The sequence below is a fragment of the Saccostrea cucullata genome, unplaced genomic scaffold, assembly GCF_032062105.1.
Source record: "Saccostrea cucullata isolate Sc308-1 unplaced genomic scaffold, CSIRO_AGI_Scuc_v1 ctg66, whole genome shotgun sequence".
Taxonomy (NCBI): domain Eukaryota; kingdom Metazoa; phylum Mollusca; class Bivalvia; order Ostreida; family Ostreidae; genus Saccostrea; species Saccostrea cuccullata.
Genome location: NW_026929644.1, coordinates 81,319 through 105,887, shown reverse-complemented (window position 1 = coordinate 105,887; position 24,569 = coordinate 81,319). Strand labels below are relative to the sequence as shown.

Here is a 24,569-nt window from a genome sequence, read left to right as displayed (position 1 = left end):
TTTTTAAAAAGTATTTCAAAGTTAACATAGATTTTGAAGCTTTTGTGTATTTCTTTAACTTTCCAATTTGATTTTTAATGTCTTTAAGGTCAGACGAGACGTTCCCCAAAAATCTATTTTGTATATCTTTGTAATGTATGAAAAATATTCAAAATTTTAATAACATTCTGATTTCTAAACCAGTTTCTAAACGTTTTTAAAAGATCCAAACACATAAACATTTGAAATTGGAAAATATATTTTACTGTTTTAGAGGATTATATAAAAAAACTACCCCATTCAGAGAAATTGTCATGATTTTTAATGTACTTTTTGTCTTCTATTTCCGTCATGTTTTTTGTGAGTAAACATGTTTAAGTAGCAATCCTTCAATGACAAACTCTTAGAGAAATTTATGTATTATTAAGGAACGTCTCGTCTGTCCTTAAACGCTTAAAAAATTGTTCAAATTCCAAATGATGGAGCATACACATAAAAAAAATCATAATTATTACGAATAATTGCTTTAAATGCACTAACATCAATTATTTTGGTTGAGTTTTAGTGTACTTATCAACATTATCTGATATTGTCTATTTCATAAGAATTTATATTTGTAGCAAGACTTCCATTCCCAGAAGCCCCCTTCACTTGAAGCTGGAACTGCATGAGTCACTCTAAGATCTGAAAATTTAAAAAGGGGTATATTGAAAACAAGGATTTGTGATCTTGCCATATTCATTTGTAAAAGCAGAAAAGGAATATAATTAAAATTCCAATAAATTGTTGGAAAAATTGGTCTCCAGATCTACCTCGATGTTGTCCTCGAGAAACGGAAGGGCCTTTATGATATTAATGTTAGAGGATTCATAAAATTGATAACATGAACATTTTCTGATGATTACCGGTAACCTAAAGATATGAAAATTATCCAGTTACATTTTATTGTCGAATCTTAAGATACATATTCAAATTTGAATTTAAAAATCTTAATTTCTTAGAGGACATTATGAAAAGAACTGAGGCCTATAATGTTAAAAAGCTGGGACCAGTTTAACAAAAGAACTTATGACAAAGACCAAGAAATTTATTTGATTGTATTTTTTTCAAAATTAATGATTACGTTGGAATTGCCACCATAAAACTGAACACATTTATCTTGTTAAATTCTTATAAAAATATTAAAACAAAAAAATTGACAGAAGGAATTAAATTTTAGTCTTAATTGTAAGCTCTTTTGTAAAACAGACCCATATTCTTTAGAATATCACGAGAATGGTTTGAACTATGACAAGGAACGGCAATCATGCTCGAAAGTTCAAGTAAAGAATACAAATTCGGAGCAAAACAATCTACTACCCCTGCAAACTTCAAAAAAGAGATCAGGTACCGAGGAGGAAAAGCCATCTCCTGTCGACCAGTCACATCCGCCATAAATTATTTTTCTGTGTAGTAAATTGAGTATAAAGATGATGGCCTAACAATTTGTATTATAACAAAACAGTGAACATTCGACCTAACGACAGTCACTATATTAGCAAACAAAGCCAGTGTACCGACAATAAAACAGTGTTAACTTTAAATGAAGTTATTGAAATCTCTGTTACACCAACGTAATTGTCAGTAGCCTGCTTCATTTAGATAATGTCAAAATTGCTTTTGTGTTTCTAATCAACCGAGAGACTTGACCGCAAATGCAAATGTCAGTTTATTCTTCATGTCGATAGAAAAATTAAAGCCCTATACGTCACGTTGTGTAGTTACGTTGTTAAACAGTAATACTCCGCTTGAAAAGCAGGGGGATGTCCGTCCGTCAGTACGTCTGTCCGTCCGTCTGTTATGCTTTAGGGTCCGGCCATCTCTTATATGCAACTGTTCTTATACCAATGAATGAAATTAAATGAAACTTTCACAGAATCATTGGTACATTGTGCCATTGTGCACCTCCTTTTTTTAAAAATACTTTTTGATCCGACACATATTTTGGGTTTCCAATAGCAAAACAATGGCCACTGCCATTCTTTCAATAATATTAAAGGGCACCAACCTCAAAAATGCGAAAATAAAGTTTTCCCGAATAAAAAAAGGAATTTTTAGTTGTTGACGATAGAGAAGTTGAATCCATCGCTTTTATCAGAAAATTTTGTCGTTATATAGGAGAGACAGGAAGAGCTTTGAGAAATCTTTCTCAATTCATTCTGTAAAGTATTTACACATTAAAAGAGGCTACGTTGTCTTCCTTGTTTTCTCTCTTTTTGTGGCCATATAAGTACTACTATATTTATACGTAAGATCTGGTATGTAAAGATGGTTTTAATAAGTGCCTCATATATTTTAAATGATTACACACACTCGGCGGAAATCTAGTTAAAAAGTTTTTGGGACTCTTGGATCCCGCGTATAAAGTCTTCTTTTGAAAAGCTTAACTTTCCTTAAAAAGATTTTCTGGAGAACAAAATATGTTTGCAAAACTCATAATATAAATTAAATAAAGTTGAAATCCAAGTACAAAACATATTTTGTGATATATGTAAAACAGAATATGAGCTTCTTTTCTTGGAAACTGTACTAGAAGTTATCCAGACTAACTGAGTTTCCTATGTGCAACATTTTTCAAGGAAAAAATATAACATCAAAATCTAGGAATTTATCATAGACTCATACATTATTTTAAAAAATCTTAGAGTTCAAAGCTCTATGCGTATCTCTGAAATCATTTGATTTGCAAAATAAAAATTTTACCATCTTGAAAACTGTAGGAGGATTTACTAGTACATGTATTAGACAAATGACGTACCCTATATGCAATACTTTGCAAAAAGGACGTCATTTAACAACTGGCATTGTTTTCATATTAAAAAATAAATAATTTTGTGCATTTCTGACATATGTACAATTGAATTGCAAAACAAAAAACATACCTTGAAAATTATAGGACAAGGTACCCGGGCAAAGATGAACCCTTTTCAAAGCCAACTGCAATCTTCACTGACTCAATAACCGGATTTTCTCACTGAAAATCTTGCTAACAAGTAGAAATTTTCATATGACGTTTTTGAATAATGCTCACAAAATACAGAACAGGTTGACTCAAAAAGGAGCACAATCTGTGCTTGGGGGAATTCGAGCAGATTGTTGCTAGACGTCGAATCCCAAGACTACATACTAGTATATAGTCATTGTTGAAGAGATTTTTTTTATTAAACTCCACGGTTCTTAACTTCTTATACATGGAATTAAAATTACTTTTAACATTTTTAGGTGACCAACAAGATATGAAATACATTTCATAAATTCGAACTTCTTAAATATGTTGTCGAATAGTATAGTTTTGAAGCAGTCAAATATTTTAGTGAGAAGTAATACATGTACTAGTATAAAGCCAGTTTTTTAAAATAATGCTGGATTTTTTCATGTATCTATGTGCAATTTATGATTAATCAGTAAACCTTATCATAGAAAGACACCGTAATTTAAAGTTCTTAAGCATCTCTTATCATCCAGGTTGGTCGTCAGAGGAATCCTGGGTAGAATCCTCCTCTTCCGCTTGTTCTTTGGCACAGTTAAGGGGAATGTTCACGGGTGTCGTGTTGTCAAAACGAGAAAAATCCGTTTGATATTGCCCAGTTTCTATTTGAAATGTGTCCAAATGTTCGAATCTGTGTCCCCAAAGTACTTCACCGGGAAGATAAGAACTTCGGGCTTGGATAGTCATTCCAGTGGATTCCAAAATACCCTCTAAAATGACTATCAACTCAAACTGTTCTCTTTGCAAATCTTCTTGAGACATTTCCCAGAAAGGACTATTCTCATCGATAACATGACTTATGATAACTGGTTTTATTAAAAAGATTCGATCAGTTCCATCATCAAACCCCAAATTTACATCAAACTGAAAGAGAGGTAGGACCTCATTTTCTTCCGTTATTTTCTTTTTTATCAGAACAGCTCTCACATGGGCCTCTACAAGGCAAGACTTTCGCATATCTCCAATCCTTATGAGTAGACACAACTCTCCATCTTGTCTACAGATGCAGGCGTGTTTACTGAACATGAGTGTTTCTGCTCTTCTTTTCGGACGAGAAAGCTTTGCGAATACGAGTCCTGTCATCAAAGCTTGGCATATAGCCCCAAAGCACGACTGAATCATCATTATAATTATGGCCTCTGGGCATTCTTCTGTTGTGTGTCTGGAACCATATCCTATAGTATGCTGTGTCTCAATCGAAAACAGCAAAGCTGATGTAAAAGAGTGTATTTCTTTCACACATGGTATATGGTTTGAGTTTTTGAGTTGGTGGGCTAAGTCTCCATGTGCAAAACAGATCAGCCACCAAATGGCTGCAAATATGAGCCAGCTTAAAATAAAAGCCAAAAGGAAAAGTAATAAATTGTATCTCCATTTTATATCAACCAAAGTTGTAAAAATATCTATTAGAAATCGGCGGCGACGTTTACGTATGTGTATTTGTGTGACGTTCACCTCACCATTTTTGTACACAAGCCGCCGTTTCACAGACTTCAAGTGATGGCGATTCGTGCCTCTGCAAAGCGAAGGTAACTTACACGAATGTTTAGAATTGTCAGAATTCGCAGAATGTTTTCCGTTATTCTGAAAATCTGGAGGACTGTTGTTATGCTGTAAATTGGAAAATGTTTGTGAGCTTAACTTTCCAGACGTTGTGTCCATGATTCGTATTTGTCAAAGATCTCTTCCATTAATCAACTGGTGTGAGCTCCTAGCTACCTCACAATCTGAAATATAGTTCACTGAATAATCAAAATATTGTAAGCGAACATTCTCTGGTAAAATGAACAGCAGTGAAAAGGATAATTGAGTTGGGTCCGTCGGAATAGTTGTGTACTGTTAAGAGAACGGCGGTAAGCCAGCTTTAACAAATTGAGAAGTTTGATATTTTTTATTTCAAGATCAATGAGATATATCGAGTCGAAATATGAATGGAAGTATTAACTGTTAATGTTTTAAGTTTTTAAAATAAATTCTGCTTCATAATACGAATACGAATATTGCGGGGCACAATTCGTACCCATGGGAATTCCGACAGATTTTTGAAGTTTTGATCTCCCAAAACTACATAGATATTGTCAATCGGAAACTTAAGCATCTTGTTAATAGCTACGAAGTTTTCTTTTTATATTATAAAGTCCTTCACCGCTATGTATTTCTGTATTCTTTATAGAGGAGTCCATAAGTTAAGTAAAGATAAGTAAGTAGCAGTCCCATTTCCAAGTAACTATGATCCCTATGATTACCAAACTTGCATGGATGAAACAGACTCAGCTATTGGTTTTGTTTTGTTTTTGTTTTTTTACCTATCATAACCGAAAAATGAAGAGAACCGTCTTACATATACTTGTAATTAATAAACATACAGGGTGCACTTTTGGAATGGAAAGAAAGACAACCCTATAAATGAACAAAAGAAAATGCAGCCAGTGAGAAAGGACATACATGTTTGCAACCAAATATTATTAATCCCTGAAAAAATCGTCAACTTTAAACAAATCTGTTGAAAATGACAACGCTGCTTTTACACTACAGAGAGGGAGTTGTCTTTCATAGAAAAAGTGAAACAACGACTGATTCTTACTGTGACTATTAACTGTGCGTTGACTGACTGTTGATACAAATTGTGTGGTAATACTAGTAAAGTTATCAAAACTGAACTCTTCGATTGATGAAGCCAACCAACTTACTTAGTATTTATTCTGTAGCGGCAATGATTTTGATACTGAGATTTTGGTTTTCTATACAAAAATTTAAAGATAATGCTTTGTGAATACAATTCATTAACAGTTGTAAAACAAGAACAATATTTTTTTTATTACTATCTGATATGAAAAGCAAACTGTTTATTATTCGCAGTTCAATCAAGGCCTTTGGAATAAGATGAAAGTTGGGAACCTGAAGTGATAAAAAGCATATCTGAGTGTCATATATACATTGCAACGACAAGGAAATCAAACGTGTACTATCTTTCTTAGTTGCAATTGAAAACAACAACAACAACTCAACACCTTGCGACAGAAATCTGAAATTAAAGAAAAGGATTTAAGTTTAGCATTATCTTTTTCAACCCAACTATAAAGCACTTACCATTAGAAAGGTAAATGAACGTGATTCGTAACTTGTGACACAGCTAGCTAAAAGTTTACTTTACTTCCCATGATAAATCTTCCCTTACAATGTAAATCCTTCCGCGTATAAGTAAACGTCCAATGCCATGATCAACGATACCAGATAATACTTTAAAAACAAAAGTACATCGGGAATAAAAAAAGAACTAAAATAAGAAATGAAGAAAATGCATACTTAACATACTTTCCCAGAAGTGAGTAGTTGATTTCTATTTTCCTCTGAATATTTTGGATCCTTAACGAGGCCCCGGAATCCGTTTTAATTTGTACACACTTGAAAATACACAACCAATGCATTATATTTAGGTTATTCAATATAAAATTTTCGAACGGCAGTTGTTCCGTTATTCAAATGTGACTAAAACCTTTAAATCATTTGTTAATCAGTATGGTATCTTCATTCATAGGTAAGGATATAATGTTCGATAAAATCAAAAGCCTTGTTTAAATTCAAAAACGTTCATAAAGTTACGGAACTGAAAAATTCTTTATTATATATATGCAGTCGCTATCTATTGTAAGAATAGAATTTTCTGACCCAAAACTGTGTAAATAGGCCTAAGAAATCTTAACATTTTTTTAACCAAGAATTTTTAGACAATTTAAATCATTTTGTAATTTGGAATTCAAAACACTTGGATAATATTACAGACCATTTAAATCATACCTCAAATAAAAATGATTAATATGATCGAGAACACGCACTATTATTATTTTTCTTCTTCTCTGTCTTTCATCTGATGTAGGTAAAACCTTTTTAGGGTAAGTAGACATGTTATGTAGATTTGCGGATCATTTTGCGTGCATCTTGCAAGAGCGCGCACGTGCAACATGTAAAATGACAAATATAATTGATATAGCCGTAGATCAAATAAAAATGATTAGTATGATTTTATTTCTTTTCATTATCAACGTTTTGATTTTTTTCATGAAATCACGCGCATGCACGTGCGCTGCAATCTGATTGGATAAAACTTTAAATGGCTAGATATTTTACACATTACTGCATGCATCCTTTAAAATGGCCTTGATATTAAGTACATAAAATAAATTAATAGTGTAGATGCAATGATATGGTCATGCAAGTGTGCGCAAATTTGTTTAAAATGCATAGAGTTAAGTTTATTTGATGAAGCTTTGAGGGAATGAGGCACCAAAATGAAGTTGGGGAGCGTTTGGGGAACATCTGTAACGGTTCCCGTTACAATTAGCACTAGTTTCTTTTCATTATCAACGTTTTGATTTTCGGGGAAAAAATAAACACATTTTTTTTCTGCCAGTAAATCTTAAAATGAAAAAAATCATAAAGGAAACAATGAATCATCAATTTTAGAGTTATCCTTCTTAACAACATAGGGTTATTCCTCCTTAAGCTATCAGTTCACAAAACTTTTTCACCAAATAGATACCTGGAAGAATAATAAATATTAACGGTTTGCCGCCAATCTCTAATGGCTTCTTAAAATACTTAATGCAACAAAGTAGGCAATAAAAATTAAAAAAAATGCAACTTTCTCTCCAAGGATAAAAATTCCATACTTTGATCATTGTGATCTTGACAAATTATTCTCGAATTAAGCGCGCGTTTTCAGCTTTTGGCTCAGACTAAGGAACCCATTAAAAGAACTGGCAATTTCATCTAATTTGGGGAATTTCAGGTAGGTTTAATCTCCCTAGGCCACCACATATTATAGATGTATGTGTGATCCAATATACCCAGTAGTGTGCCATAACAATATAAACAGAAAATATCTTACCTGAAGAAATTATACACCAAATATTCTTCCAATGTCATTCAACATTTTGTAGAAAATGGGTAAAAACCTACAAAATCTCAAAGTAAAACGAAGTTTTGGCTTATAGGTTAATGGAGGTAATGAAACTGCAAACATTGTTTGGACGTGGAATTAATTACTTGCTGATTACTGGGGTTGAAGGTGAATACTTGCTGCACAACATACACACGACAGAGTCTCTATATAGATTGAGTTCTTAAGAGTTAGTACACACGTGTACAGTACACTATGATGGCAACTGATCCCACCTATAATGTTTTAGAGGTCTGTGTTTGCTCAGCTGTCACTCTGACTAATAATGTAAAGTATATCAAGCTCAGAAGTCCAATGAAAAACTACGTAAACAACAATTAATGTATATTTTAACTATAATATAATAAATTAAACTGTACTTAAAATACATAGGCACATTTTTGCAAAGATAGACATAATATAGGCATTGAAAATTGGTGTTTGCCTTTTTTTGGTGGTTTAGCCCCCACACTTTCAATTAGCCCCCCTCCTCTATTTTCAATTTCTGTTATTTTATTGTCTTTTTTTTAGCTAAATAATTTAGTAAGATTTTTTCGCATGATACTAGAGTACATTGTAAATTGTTACTTTAGCCAAAAGTGTAGTGTGGCGTTAGTCTTTCTTTTACTGATTTTGCACGTTAAGTAATACTCGTATAGTCTTTAAAAATTACCTTCTTAAGGATAGAAAGGTCACATTCATTCATGATTCTTTAGAAGGTAGTGAAGATTTATGATGTTTTATAATTTGAAATCGACGATCGGAGATATATGGTTTTTGCACCGTCTGTCCGTTCTGTCTATTTCTACCCCAAAACTTTATCGTTGCACACACAGGCCTTTGGATCCAAAAAAAAAAATATTTTTTTTTTTCTTTTTTTTTCTATCGGCCTTTGCACATAACTTGGAGCTATGGTTTTCATAAAGTATTTCTTGCGGCAAGAACTTTCTTTGAGTAGCGAAATATTTGGCCCTGGGTACCAGCAATTTTAACCCTTTGACCTTGGAATTTGACTTAAATTTGATTTAAAATTCATGATTATAAAGCACCATATGTATTTGTATTTCATGTGACAAGACCTTACCTTGGGTACCGAGGATTTTGATCTCAGAACCTTGATCTTGGGGGGTTTTACTTGCATTGAGAAAAATTAAGTCAAAATTTCTATCACCTGTGACATTAATTGTCCACTGAAAATCTTGGTTTTCAGACACAAGCAGATGAATGAAGCAACGCTGAATGACAATTTTATCTTAAAATGTTTGAATAATAAACAATTTCATTGCAATACACAGATTTTAACTCATTTATGATGTATGCGTGTACCCTTTGCTAACGGATATGATTTTTATTAAGCCTAAAGAAAAATGATACATTTTTTAAATTAGTATTTTGAAAAAAACGACTTAAATCACTTTGATATATGTAAAATGAATAAATTCAAATGTGTAACTTTCCATTTAAAGTTTCAAAATAATGTCCTATAATGTGATAAATATATGAATAATTGCATGTAGAGATATGCAATTTTGAATGATAGAATTTCACAATTTTAAAAAATATTTCAGAATTTAATTTTATTTCTGCATCACTTACAACAAAGTGGCCAATAATATTTATCAATCCTAGAGTCCAGTTTTTTTTTTGTTTGGGTCATCTGTCCTATTCTAAGATCTAATAAATATACGCATTTCATGATCCTGAGGCCTGGTAATTATGTATCAAAGAGAACAAACGAAGAAAATGACTGGTTCTAGAGAGTTTACTGGATATGACTGATTAATTTTGACAAGTATAATGAGCTGTTTGTACCCAGTATTCGTTTTTATAATTCTGTTAATAAACTATCAGTCGTGTCCTTTGTGTTTTAATTATAGTAGAAAATTCTTGCTATTTTTGATCATGTCTTATGGTCAAATTGATTAATATTTAGCAACTCGGTCGTGAGTACCTGCCTTTAATCGGTCAATATTCAAGGAAAAAATGCACTTGTCCACCGTGACAATACTTTCTTGTGGGTACTTGCATTTTCGACTTTTTGTCCTTCAACTTGATCTTGGACAGTTGGAGTTGGACTTGCATGTGAGACACTGCCGTGAGCTGTAATACAGGGGCATCAGTGTTTCAAAACACATTTTGTATAGACTAAGAATTAACGTTTCGTTAAAAAATATTTCAAAGACTAAAGAGGAATTAGGTGATTATTTTACCGATAAAAGGGAAATGCCATATTTTACATAAGAAGGAAATATCGCTTGTTTTATCATTCAAGTACTTGATCGAGTACAATTTTAAGATCAAAGTATTGAATACAAAAGTAATCGAGTAATCGGTTACTCGTTGAAAACACCTAAATATAGACCAAGACGTCAAAATTCGATTTTTTAACATAAAGTAACTCATACTTGCATCGTAAAATAGGGACGTCACAGCACTTCCGAGAATAGTCTTCGCTCTTAGTGATGCCAAACGATCAGATATCAGCATACATGTACATGTATATACTAATGAACTACTGATCATCATGTACATCTTTCCTAAGTTTCTGAAACTAAAAATGTCACAGCATTTACGATAAAAAGTAAATGCTAAAAATGTTATTTAATTCTATTCATTTCTGATAGTTTGGACACTTTAAGCATAATTTAGAACAAGAGTAAATAGTTTTTTTCAGTGACTATTTAATAAAGCCTCGCAATGATAAAAGAGGTGTGGTATTGAATGGTCATACGACTGTCGTTCAATAAAAAAATGCAACAAACGATTTATCAAATTAAATGTAGAAGCAGTTAATTTTAACTTTTCACACAAGAAAAGGTCAAGTTAAGAACTTCTAATCACCAAAGCCGCTTGTTTTTAACAATTCTTCCCAAAGAAACTCACTTTTTAAAAAAGGAAGCATGGTCACGTACGTCATTGTGCTTACGACTGTTTTAAAAATGTCTCTACTAAGAGGATGAAAATGAGGGCTTATGTGAAAGCTGTGGTTGAACCGTTCAATACCAAAATCCCTAAAGAACCAAAATGAAGATGAGTATTGATATCTGGAAAGAAAAGTCTTGCAACACAGCATGATGTTTAGGTGGATTTGAAAAAAATTAAAAAGTGGAATTTGGGGACTTTAAAAATTGCAATAAAACTGATCGATCGACAACTATGGGTACATGTTGTTGTTGGCATCCTTCTGTCTCGGGAGACAATGGAGATCGTGCCAAGGATCAGGATCAGTCTGTAGTTGAGTGGCAGCGCCGACTGTGGCTGTAAAGTCCGATTCTGGAGCGGCATGCTTTGTTGCAGTTCGCACAGATGTGATGCTCGCTTGGTTGAGCTGGGACTGAAGCTACTCTTTGTCGTCTGCGCTGTCTTCTCTCATCCCACTGTTCTTCCCTCCTCTTTTCGCTGAGTTTGAGGCCTGCCTTGACAGCATGCCTCCATCGATTTCGGTTAGCAGCCACTGCTTCCCAACACGCCGGGTCGATGTCTCCGGCCCTTATGTCACGTTTTAGGACATCCTTGTAGCGAAGAACAGTTCTTCCTGTAGGTCTTGATCCAGTTGCCAGCTCTCCGTACAGCACGTCCTTCGGTATACGGCCGTTGTCCATGCGGCTTACATGGCCAAGCCATCTCAATCGCCCCTGGCTTAGCAAGGCGAACAAACTGGGTAACCCTGACTGTCTCAATACGTCCTTGTTGGTGACATGATCCTTCTAAAATTCTTCTGAGGCAACGCATGTGGAAGGTGTTGAGTCGACGCTCTTGGTGAGAGTACAGGGTCCAGGCTTCGCTGCCGTACAGGAGCGTGCTGAGTACGCACGCCTTGTATACCACTATCCTGGTGTTTGTTGTCAGCATGGCGTTGTCCCATACTCGTTTTCCCAGCCAAGCCATTACTGATGCTGCTTTCCCAATGCGCTTATTTAGCTCTGTATCCAAGGACAGGTTACTTGATATGGTGGACCCAAGGTAGGTGAATGAATCCACAACTTCAAGGACATGTTCGTCGATGGAGATTTTGGGAGTGCAGCAGACGTCCTGGCCCATAATGTTGGTCTTTTTGATGCTGATGGTGAGAGCAAACTCATCGCATGCATTGGAAAAGCGGTCGATGAGTCGTTGTAGTGCCTGCTCTGTGTGTGCAGTCAAGGTGGCATCATCAGCAAAGAGCATCTCTCTGATCAGGACCTTGCGTACTTTGGTTTTTGCTCGGAGACGCGCAAGGTTGAAGAGGCTTCCGTCACTTCTGGTGTGAAGATACACGCCATCTTCTGATTGATCAAATGCGTATGACAGCAGCAGGGAAAAGAATATGCCAAAAAGCGTTGGGGCTAGTACGCATCCTTGTTTTACGCCGCTTTTGATTGGGAAGGGATCTGAGGATGAACCATCATACTGGACGGTGCCGTGCATGTCTTCATGAAAAGACGAGATTATCCTCAGGAGCTTTGGAGGGCATCCAATCCTCTGTAGCAGGGTAAAGAGACCTTGCCTACTGACCAGGTCAAATGCCTTGGTTAGGTCAATAAAGGCAATGTACAATGGGCGTCTCTGTTCTCGACACTTTTCTTGTAATTGGCGTAATGAGAAAACCATGTTGATGGTTGACCTTTCTGCTCTGAAACCGCACTGCGCCTCCGGGTAGACTCGCTCTGCTAGTTTCTGCAATCGATTAAGCACTACTTGGGCGAATGCCTTCCCAACAATGCTGAGTAGGGATATTCCACGATAGTTGTTGCAATCGCTGCGGTCTCCTTTGTTCTTGTAGAGCGTTATGATGCTAGCGTTGCGCATGTCTTGTGGAATTGTTCCTTCTTCCCAGCACTGGAGTAACAGCTTGTGCAGGTGATGTAACAAAGTGGAACTCTTGCCCGCTTTGATGACCTCTGGGGGAATACCATCGCCACCTGGGGCTTTCCCACTGGCTAGGGAGTTGATGGCCTTACTGAGTTCATCTATCGAAGGAGGAGCATCAAGTTCCTCCATAGCTGGTAGGACATTGGTTTTCTCAACAGCTGTGACACTGACGACATTTTCTCTTGAGTAGAGCTCTTGATAGTGTTCGGCCCATCTCTCCATCTGCTTTCCTTTGTCAGTGATGATGTCACCAGAGACTGTTTTCAGCGGCGCCGTCTTGATGATGCTCAGACCAAAAACTTTCTTCATGCCTTCGTACATGGCGCAAATGTTACCACAGTCAGCAGAGTGCTCGATACCTTTACAGAGATTCAGCCAGTGGTCATTTGCGCTGCGTCGAGCTATCCGTTGGGCGTCATTTCTGGCCTTTCTGAGTTCAGCAAGTGTCTTCTCTGAAGGTCCACGTTTGTAGTTGAGCAGGGCGTTTCTTTTGGCTGTGATTGCTGGTTCGAGTTCTGTAATTCCTGCTTCAAACCAGTCTGGATTTTGTCTCACTCTCTTGCCAAAAGTGTCCATCGCTGAAGTGTAAATGACGTCACGAATGTAGTTCCACCTCTCATCAGCACTGCTGGTGGGGCAGTTACGAAGGGCCTCTTCAATGGAGTCAACAAAGCGTGCACAAACATCTGGCATTGCTGTCCTTGCTGTGTTAATTCGTGGACGTCCTTTCTGTTTGGAGCGATGAATCCTTTTTGGCTGGAGTTGCACCTTACTGCCAACAAGTGAGTGGTCGGTATCACAGTCCGCACTGTGGTAGCTGCGGGTTGTCAGGACACAGTTCAGTGAGCGTCTTCTGGTGATCACAAGGTCCAGTTGGTGCCAATGGTTTGATCTAGGATGATGCCATGAGACTCTGTGTTGGGGCTTTGTGGCAAAGAATGTGTTGGTTATGCACAGGTCGTGGTAGGAGCATATCTCAAGAAGTCGCTGACCGTTATCATTTAGTTTCCCAACGCCAAAGTGGCCTATGTTGCGAGGCCAAGCTTCTTGGTCAGTTCCCACTCTTGCGTTAAAATCCCCAAGCAGATATACTTGTTCTGTGGTTGGGATCTCTCTGATGGTAGCCTCAAGCGCCTCATAGAACGTATCCTTTGTCTCCACTGTGGAGCTGAGTGTGGGAGCATAGATGCTCAGAATGTTGACATGCCCAGAGGAGGTGGAGAGGCGAAGAGACAGGATTCTGGGTGTACCCTTTTGAGGCGGTTCCACTGATGAAAGTAGAGAGTTTCTCACTGCGAATCCTACACCGTGTATACGTGGTTCCTCTGTTTCGTTTCCTTGCCAGAAGAATGTATAATCCTCCTCTCTTGGGCTTCCGTTTGATGGGAGTCTGGTTTCCTGTAAAGCAGCAATGTCAATGTTAAGCCTTCTCAGCTCTCGGTTGATAATGGCCGTTTTCCTGGAGTCATCAATCTGTTGGAGATCTTCAGATAGGCCAGGACACATTGTCCTGACATTCCAGCTTGCCAGTCGCAAGATGGACGATTTCGTTTTGCTGTATTTTTTGGGTTACTAGGTTTCTGTCTGCTTTCCATGTTTGGCTAACATTTAGCTCCAGGCACCCTCTGGAGCAACAGATGTTGGCGGACCGACACCTTATTGGCTGGGGGCTGCCCAGCTTGAGGCGGGCGGTAGTCGGACGATAGGACTACGATGGTCCCTCCCACCGTCAAAAGTTGTCCCGTGGCGTCCTTCCTGTATGCCAATTTGGAAGGGCTTATAACCCATAAACTGACAACTTCCTGTTTTGTATCCACACTTTGCAGTGGGGCTGGAGTGTCCTCTCCAGAGCACGAAGCTTGGGCCAACAGTAAGGAGATCCTAGGTGGCCCAGTCGTCAGGATCCCCCTCTCGGCCTTACTGACGGGATCCAAAGGAATGCAGAGCATGATGTTTGGCGCCAGCTTGGCTGCAGGAGATGCTGGAACAGTGTTTCTGGCAGCACTGCTCCGCCTACGGGTCCCCACTCCGGATTTAAGGTTTTCTCCTTTTCCACTTGGCCGTTTGGTCACAAGGGGACTTACTCCGCCCTGGCCTTTGGCTGTCTTGTGCAGCTCATCCGTCCAATGATGCAGTGGAGGCACCATCCAATAACCATGGGGGGGGGTGCAATTTACCCATTGCTGGGGACCAGGATTGCAGACACCAGGACGTATCCACTCACCGGTGGGCCATGCGTGCCATGCATTTAGGGGCCTGGTCTCCTCCAAGATCCTGTGGTTCTGCTTGGGGCCGCAAGGTACCCAATTCCCATCTGCTACCTCGAGGAGGATCCCATATCTGGGCCACATAGGTCTAACCATGGAGAGGCTATACCTGGCAAGAGAGACTTACAGAAATTGCTCCCTCCTTCACAGTAAACTGCTAGCCAGGGGTGGAGCTGAAAGCGAGAGTGACAAGCACAGACACAGACAGGCACACACACTGTACGCATCACACAGCCATTTAGCACATGTACACCAAAAACATCGATGCTGTGTGTAAGATATTGCCCAAACAAAGGCTTCGAAGAGACCATGTTTGTTTTATAAGGAAGTAAGAAATCTGATGAGAAATGTTAACGAATGAATTAAAACAAAACAGGACATTTTTACAATTTTATTTACTCTCCATACAAACACAACTGATAAAATATTCATATCATATTTTTACTAACTTTACAAAATTGATATAATTTACTTAACCTATATCTGTTTAACCTGTTACAGTTAAAACAAATATTGTGACCGAGTGTGGGACTTTTTAGTACTAAACAAAACATTAATTAAGATATCCTTTAGATCACCTAAACCCCCTGAATCACTAGTGGGGAGTTCAGTCAACTTAGATAACTGACCACCAGTGATTTAACACTCCAGACCGCCATTTTCTCACTCCTTAAAGGTCTCCCAAAGACACAAACCCAGGGTCTTTGACTTGAAACATCCTGGTCACAGCACCAAATTTTACAGGAAAGGAGAAAGATGTGAGGGATCAGACCAGGATTCAAACTTGAGACCCCTGAATCACTAGTCAGTGTTCTAATAACTGAGCAATCAGTACATGTATCTCATCTAGCATATAAAGAATTTATTTTATTCCCCTTCAGAAATAGAATTTCTTATAACAATAAAGACATTTCAAAATAATTCCATTTCCATGTATTCTAGTTTATCATATTTTGAAAAGCAATATATTCTGAAAATTTCATGTTCAAATTTAATTTAGATTCCTTATAATGATGAAAATACATCTGTGGCGAATAAAATTAATCATTTTACACAAAGTACATGTATTAAAAGTAAATACCAACTGGTATGAAAGACAATGATTCTTATTAAAACCAGAATAAAAAAAAATCTTCAATAAATTAGAAAATTTCAAGCAAATATAGATATTATGGGACTTAAAGGGTTTAGAAAGCTAAAAATAATAATACATAAGGTGATCTGGACAGCACTGGTAGGCAACCAAATTCTGACTCGTTGAGAGTAAAGGTAAACACTTGTAAAGGAAGCTTACAAAAAGGAAAAAAATAACACCAAATAGCACAAAAGGAATTGATTCGAAAAAATTCCTTCATATGTGGAGTTTTAAATATCAAACAAAGCTATAGAAATTACGAGGAATAATGATATATATTTGTATAAAAGACAATTGCTAATTGTAAAGAAAACCTCAAGCAATCAAAAGTGGCATTGAAAAGTGACATTTCATATCAAATATACTTTCTTGTATTTTTTAAATGTAAAAATAGTCAACAAAAGGAAAATTATCAAGGAAGCATCAGTCGGAAAAAAATAATTCTCTGAATAAAATCGGAAATATATTTGGGTGATAAAAAGGAAAATAAGGAAAAGGAAAATACTGAATAGCACCATAATGCAAGGAAAAATGAACTTAAATCACCATAAAAATACTTTTTCCATATGGTCATAATTGCAAAAAAAAAACATTATTTCTGTTCAATCTATGTCTTAAATGAACTTTAAGTAAGCTGTGAAAAATTTCTGTAGGAAATTTGTGATTGCATACATATAGCATAAATTAATCCCACTTGATTAAAGTTCATCTACAGTATATTCCCTATTTAAATTTCGTAAAGTTTCACTGAGCAACATAATTCCATAGTTTGGAGAATTTTTTTTTTTTTTTAAAGGAGAAATTGCAAAAAGTGAATTGGTGCATTCTATGGATTTCAAGAATTCATGCTGCTTAATGAAAAACAACATAATGAGTATGCAAGAATAAAAACATAAAATAATCACACAGCAGATTTCAGAGACTCAATCCTCTTAAAATAAAAAGTTACATATAAGATGCTGCCACAGCAACAATCATAAAAGAAAATTTAAACATGGTGAGATTCAATCATTGTATAAACAAATACATACACATCAATTTAGAAGATGTTAATAAGGAAATTAATCTCTGTGCAGGAAACATTTTTTTCTCGAATTGGTATAAAATTGTATTGTATAATAATTGTTCAGGAAAGGCATGTTTCATTACTCATATTACATGTTAAAGTCAAATGGAGACCAAAGTTCAAATAAGTCTTTATGACCATAATATTTCCTTATGCAATTAAAAATGCACTGTGACATATTATGCATTCTTAAATTCAATGTAAAAACACATTGAATTTCTATTTCAACAGCCAATAAAGTTATTGAATTCATAGTTTCCATTCCAATAATTAAATACATAAATTATATTATAAAAGGTGAATGTTCAACTATGAACAATTTATGATATTAATCTAAACAATGCATACAGAATTACTAAAACAATACTTTCATATACAGAAATGAAATACTTAAGGCAGAATCCTTATATATATATATACAGAATGTTGTTTCCAAAAAAATATAATAAGGGAAATTATATTATGCCACAATAGACGACTTTCACATTTACAAAAGTTATGCCCCTTTGCGGGGTCAATCCGGGGTCAACCGGCGTAAGACGCCGTTTTCCCTCTATAACCTTACCAACTTTATGGGTCAGTATCCTAGAAATAAAATCTATTTGAATATGCTCATTATGTTTTTCATGTTGCCCCATACTCTGGCAATACAGGTACAGATCAAAATTGTCCTAAAACGTTTGACATTAAAAAATATTAACAGGTAACTTACAAAGGACAAAGTGGGAAAAATGAGCGTTACGCTGACCACGGGAGATAACTCTTAGGAATGTGAAATTCGTCTATAAAAATACTTCCCAAATAACAACCTGGTAGCTGCAATATATACAAAAATAAATTTTGTCATCTGTTTGACTATGTAAAATAAAAACGATTTTCAAAAAAACGAAATGTTGCTTAAACCTTTTTGAGTTTTATGAAGGAATACAGGTAAAATATTTAAATTAACTGGAATATATATATTTAATTCCTTTACAGAATTTGTCAATCTACATAGAAAGGGCTCTAAGAAAATAAAAAGATGGAAAAATTTCAATTCGAAAAAACCCTTAAAAGGAACAAGAAAGAAAATTGTTCCAAGAAAAATTCTTAAAAATTCAGTGAATGAAAAAATGTGTCTTATTAATGACAACCTGAAAGTACATATACCAAAGGTAAAGAACCGTAAGTATACCTGTATATAAAGTGCAAATAAGGTTAAGCAACTCAGTGGACTTTATTCTTATGTCACATACACCGTTCATCACATCTCTTATTTACCAAGGTAGTCATGTTCAATAGCAGTCAGAAATATTTATTAAAATTTTTGTTATAAAATCTACTCTATGTAAATGACATAACCACCACATAATCTGATGTGACATTGACATCTGGTTCAAGCCTTTGTACAGTGTATACATATACATGTACATAAATCATAATCCCTTTTATCACAGGTTGCACACATTCTTTTTTTGGCCAACCAGTGCATGTACCTATTTCAATAAGAATTGAATTTGAAAAACAACATTCATACAAACACACTAAAATCACTCTGTGAAAGAAGTGATTTAAAAAGATACAAACAAGCTTGTGAATTTGCAAAGCACTATTAAGCAACTCATAAATTACTAAAGAAGCCTGTCCCAAGGGAAATTTAAAAAAAAAATTTGAAAGACAAGTTAATTCCTAAGAAGGTAGATGACTTCCCTCATAGAACAAAGATGATGATTAATATGAAGATCTACTTCTGGCAAAGTAAATTAAAATACTGGTAGACTGGTATAAATAACATTTTGATTCCGGCTTCTCAGGTGAACAGCAGCAACAGAGCCTAAACACAAGAGGTCAGAATACATACAGGTCATGTTTCTCATTTGTTCTTAAAAACCAAATAATCAGCTGAACAGCAATTTTCATAAGTTACAGCTTTTCTTTGACATAACAAAATAGCAGCACAATTGCTCAGCACCATGACAAAAAAAATGATTCTTTCAAAAAAGCAAAATGTAAAAAGCCCATGTTCCACAATGCTCACCTGAGTCATGTCTTCTTCTGACAACATTTAACTCTACTCTTAACTATATGCAGTATTCATCTAATATTTACATTTCTATTTGTTCTCTCTGTGATAACTCTTTGAATATTAGGTCAGTTGATTTCCAGATAATTCAACAAGAATGTAAATTTCCTCTGCATATTTATTTGTAGGGGTTTATACGCTTTACTATACATCATTCTAGCATACGTGGGTTATGATTTGATCAAATTTGATTCAACATCAGATGGGGATGATTGTTCATGTGTTTTTATATACTTTGACTTTGGGGTAATACCCAAACCTTCGCAAAGACCTTGGCTTATTTTGAATTTAAACAAGAAGTCTGTGAGCCAACATTTCATGACAATGTTTTCTAATGTTTTGACTAACCATGGTGCAGCTCTTTTTAGTGGATATTCTGTAATTTCAAATGTCTTTTTTATCCAAATGTTCTTGAAGGATTTTCAAATAACCATATTGACCATATTTTGATTATCAGCCCCTGGAAAGAATCTTACTTGTTCATTTGAACAACTTGAATCTCATTTAGCAAAATATGTTCTGTTGTAAGTTTGGTATAAACTGGCTATATATTCTAGGAAGATGAAGAAATTGTACAAAAAAATTACACCTGACATATATATAAACATTGGTGCAAAGGGTGGCCAGCCTTTGATCAGAAAAAGCTCAAAAGAGTCACTAAAAGAGATAGAAAAGACCCTACCACTTGAAAACCTTGTCAAATAGTTCGTGTCATGTGTACAATTTTTTTCCTATCAAACTGGGAAGCATTCAGGGCACAATGTCATACACCTTATATCCTTAACTAATCTGTACATCTATTAACAATATTGAGGGTGACAAGGAAATTCCTGGGGGTTACAAATGTTTAAGCTGTAAAAGTAATGTATCTGCTTCCTCCGTGGCAATGCGACTTGGAATCGAACTATCATTTGAATCAAGGTCATCGTCAAAGTCAGTTTGAACAGCTCCATGCCTTTTTATCACATAAGGGCTTGGAAACACATCTTGCTTTTGTGAGCAAAGGGACATATTTTCAACTTCATCAATGTATGCATGATCTTGCAAAATATCTCCCATTTCTGCTAATTCTTTAGCACTGATCTGGGGTGTATCCACAGGCATTGTGTTGTGAAAACGGGAGAAGTCAATTTGATATTGTCCATTCTCTTTTTGAAATGTGACCAAGCGTTCAAACCTGTGTCCCCAGAGAATTTCCCCAGGGAGGTACGAACTCCTGGCTTGGGTGGTCATTCCAGTGGATTCAACAATACCCTCCAGAATGATTATCAGCTCAAACTGTTCTCGATGCAGATCTTCAGGAGACATTTCCCAAAATGGACTACTTTCATTGATCCTATGGCTTATGATCACAGGCCATACTAAAAAGAGCCGATCACTGCCGTCCTCAAAACCTAAGTTAACATCGAATTGAAAGAGAGGCAACACCTCTCCTTCCTTAGTTATTTTCTTTTTGATCACTACAGCTCTGACGTGAGCTTCCACAATGTGAGATTTTCTCATATCACCCACTCTTACAAGCAAACATAATTCTCCATCTTGTTTGCAGATGCATGCATTTTTGCTAAACATGAGTGTTTCTGCTCTCTTTTTTGGTCGAGAAAGCTTTGCAAATACGATTCCAGTCATCATCGCTTGGCATATTACCCCGAAGCACGACTGAATCATCATGACAGTAATGGCCTCTGGACATTCCTCTGTTGTGTGTCTGGAACCATATCCTATAGTATGCTGTGTCTCAATCGAAAACAGCAAAGCTGATGTGAAGGAATGCATTTCTTTCACACAAGGAACATGTTGTGGGTTTTTCAGTTGTTCTTGTTCTAGGTCTCCGTGTGAAAAACAGATCAACCACCAAATCACTGCAAATATGAGCCAGCTCAAAATAAAAGCCAAAGCAAAGAGAAGCAAATTGTACCTCCATTTGATATCAACTAAAGTTGTAAAAATATCTGCGAGAAATCGTCGTCGACGTTTTCGTATGTTTGTTTGTGTTATGTTCACCTCACCATTTTTGTACACAAGTCGCCGTCGCATGCGCTTGGAGTAATGCCGATCTGCCCGTCTGCTAAGTGTTGGTCCATTAGGAAGTGCCGGTGCACAACGAGTCATAAATTCGGAGAAAGAATCGTTGGAGGCTGTTTTGACGTTATGCTTGCCATTGTCCAGTAAATCGGGAGATTCATCTGGCTGCAGCACATTTGAAGTCTCTGAGCTGATCTGTCCATATCCTGTTTCCATGACAACTGTTTGCATAAGTTTGAAAATGGTAGACAAAGCTTTGGCAATGCCGAATTCCTTGTTTTTGCTGGTCTGCTCCACTTTTGCTGATTTTCACTTCCTTCAGGAAACTGCTACAGCAACAATTAAAATGGTCATCTGAAAAACGTAAAAGATAACAAAATAAATATGTACTGCAATAAAATTCCTAATATAAATCATTTATAAATCAATTTACCCAAGAAAACAAAAACATAACCATAACTAAATTCAGTAGCAAGCTACACTCACTTAGTTATACATCCATTGTTCACAACATGCAATATATTAATTAATGTATAAATACATCCCAGTATATATCTTTATTTTGCATCACCAGGAAACAAATATAGCTTTACTGTACCCAGAAATACACCATTAAAGTTAAACATAGCCACTTAATACTTTATATTGTTACATGTAAAGCAACATAAAACAAAATCATCCTTCTAAACTGTTCATTGATTCCATATGTGGTACTGTTCAAGTTAGCGTATCAAATGCTTTGATTATAGGCTAAAGTTTCAATTTATTCATAGTTAAAAAAAAATTTGTGAAATAGTTGATGATCATGTTCCCTGACTGAGATGATTTTGATATAAGTATAGTTATATTTTCTCCCCATTGTAAAACAATGCTCATTATATACTTATGAATTATTCAAGAGAAGGGCACATTGAAGATATTGATTCACTTAAGAGTATGTTTTAAAGGACAATCAATTGAAAAAAAAACTCATTGTTAAGTACGTGATGTTCTGTTTAACGTCAAGCAATTTATAATTTATGATTTCTTGATCACAAATCATCTAAATAAAGCTAACACTTGAATATGCCATTACAAATGAGATGGGAAAGGACAAAAATGTGATAGACCAAACCAGAATTCAAACTCAAATCCCCACCCAGTGCTCTACCAAATGAGCTATCTGGCCACTGGCCATCAAACCCATCTGACCATGCTGACTGCAATATTCTCCCCTCCTTTAACGTCTTTGCCCCCCCCCCCCCACCCCAAGACACCAACCCAGGCTTTTTTTCACCTGTCACTTCCAAGGCATGGCACAGCACCAAATGTAATGGGAGGGGAGAAAAATGTGATGGACTATAGGTCTGGGTTCAAATTCCAGTCTGGTCCATCATGTTTTTGTCAGTGTGAAGCATTATAAACACAAAGTATCATTTCCACAGCACAATTATACTGAATCCATATCAAACAATTCACAATGCCAAGGTTTACAGTTTTACCTCTCCAATACTGTCTAAGCAATAGGTGGAAGATTTGTGGGACACCTATTGCTGTAGAAGAAACCTTGCTAAGTTTTTATGAGTTTATAAGCCCTCCAATAAAACTCATCAAAGACTTGGGGCGTGATAGATATATAGACAGGCTGTTGTTAAATCCACTGAAATTCTGCAGATCATTATTCTTATTCACTACCATTATAATTAGATGCTTAGCAGCTACATCTTGCATTTGTAAACATACACAAGAGTTGAAGTATTGATTTTACAAACTAATGATTTTTAATCTATAAATAGTATAATGATTGATTTATTAAATTATTGACTTTTTGTAAATACAGCCAGCCTGCCATTATAAGTTTGCCTGGGTTACTGGTCCAATTCACTGCAGAATTGAATTAAATTAGAATATCTAATAAATTTTTTTTGACTTGGGGGGAAAAAACTTATCCTCCTACATAATATGAACTTCACAGAAAATTTGTTTGATTTTTTGCCTCAAAATCACAAAAAGCAGGGGGTAAATTCTGTGGTTTTCCTGTAGGAGGTTCATAAGAAATTCCGACACACCATCAAGTAGTGGATACAACTGTAGAGATTGATTAACCAAGGACAGTGAAGATTGACTTATAGCCTGACAGTTAACCTTAATGTGTTTACCCCCGAGTATTCTTAATCAATTTTGATAAAGACTGCCTACAGCTTTCTCCCATTGAAAAAGAATGCCAGAAGATGCAGGTATTGCATCATTTCTTGGCTTCAACAGAAATAATGCAAAATGATTGTCAGAATAAAACTACAAAGCAGGAGATTTACTGTAGGTTACAAAACAAGGAAGAAGCATAGCAGAGAACCATAATTAAGACTCTAAAGCTTTGACAGTCTTAGTAAATTGTGTATTGATATTCAGTAACTGGCTATGCTCAATCAATTCTATGTAAGTGCTGACAAAGGTAACAAAGGTTTCACAAAAAACAGTTTTATCTAGAACATTCACAACTATTTTGTTTTCTGAAACACAAAAAATCAATAACATGACTATTTTCATGATATACCAACAAACAGGTCAATAATTCTTGCTATAAATCTCAGTTATGTCCCCTGGGCAGTTAATGATCGAGAGTCTCGTGACCAAAGCGAAAATAAAATCTTCCTAATTAAACTCTGTAACAAACGATTCTTACCTGTAGCAGCAGCATTGAGAACACCTAAGTATACTGAGAGTCATAAGGAATTAAAATGATGTACACACTTTTTCATCTCTTTTTTCCTCTGGTTAACCAACAGAATGCTTTCCTCCCGATTTTTAATTTTTTTTTTCTACATGTTTATCTCAAATTATCAATAACTCAATTACATAAAGATGTAGGAACTGTTAATTTTTGGAGAATTAAACAATACAGTTGGTTTATTTACAACCTGTGTTGCATATACACATTTAAATACACTTTCACAGCGAGTAAACACCGAGAGAGAAAGAGGCATAAAGTGCTACTCACTAGGTTATATCCCTAAAGATAACACGCTCAAGCGCAACAAATAAAAACATCAATTTCAAAGAGCTGAAATCTAGGGGCCTATTGTCTTACAAAATGCTGAAAACTTTTTGTAAAATGATTTTTGACAGAGTGAGGCATCCACATTTTGAGGTTTATGATTAAAAAATCATTGGTGATTTTTAGAAAATATAAATAAAAATTTTTAAATCAATTCAAAATTTCTTGGTGATAAAAGTTTTC

At 35.8% G+C, this 24,569-nt stretch overlaps 3 protein-coding genes across 3 annotated transcripts; all 3 read right to left on the bottom strand.

Moving 5' to 3' along the window:
* Nucleotides 1–2,400: 2,400 nt before the first annotated feature.
* On the bottom strand, nt 2,401–4,734 carry LOC134281578 (G protein-activated inward rectifier potassium channel 4-like). Its single transcript, XM_062764013.1, has one exon. It carries the CDS (start codon nt 4,667–4,669, stop codon nt 3,476–3,478), a length of 1,194 nt encoding a protein of 397 aa, XP_062619997.1. The 5' UTR covers nt 4,670–4,734; the 3' UTR covers nt 2,401–3,475.
* A 6,707-nt stretch (nt 4,735–11,441) lies between these two features.
* On the bottom strand, nt 11,442–14,303 carry LOC134281570 (uncharacterized). Its single transcript, XM_062764006.1, has one exon. The coding sequence runs from the start codon at nt 14,301–14,303 to the stop codon at nt 11,442–11,444; it is 2,862 nt and encodes a 953-aa protein (XP_062619990.1).
* Nucleotides 14,304–15,440: 1,137 nt separating this feature from the next.
* Nucleotides 15,441–24,308, bottom strand: LOC134281577 (G protein-activated inward rectifier potassium channel 3-like). The gene is made up of 2 exons (XM_062764012.1): nt 24,015–24,308; nt 15,441–21,706 (listed from the first exon to the last, which is right to left on the bottom strand). Exon 2 carries the CDS (start codon nt 21,581–21,583, stop codon nt 20,165–20,167), a length of 1,419 nt encoding a protein of 472 aa, XP_062619996.1. The 5' UTR covers nt 21,584–21,706; nt 24,015–24,308; the 3' UTR covers nt 15,441–20,164.
* Nucleotides 24,309–24,569: the final 261 nt, after the last annotated feature.

Excerpts from the sequence above, each read along its gene's own strand:
- LOC134281578 (XM_062764013.1), bottom strand. The coding sequence starts at position 4,669 with ATGGACACAACGTCTGGAAAGTTAAGCTCACAAACATTTTCCAATTTA.
- LOC134281570 (XM_062764006.1), bottom strand. The coding sequence starts at position 14,303 with ATGTGTCCTGGCCTATCTGAAGATCTCCAACAGATTGATGACTCCAGG.
- LOC134281577 (XM_062764012.1), bottom strand. The coding sequence starts at position 21,583 with ATGCAAACAGTTGTCATGGAAACAGGATATGGACAGATCAGCTCAGAG.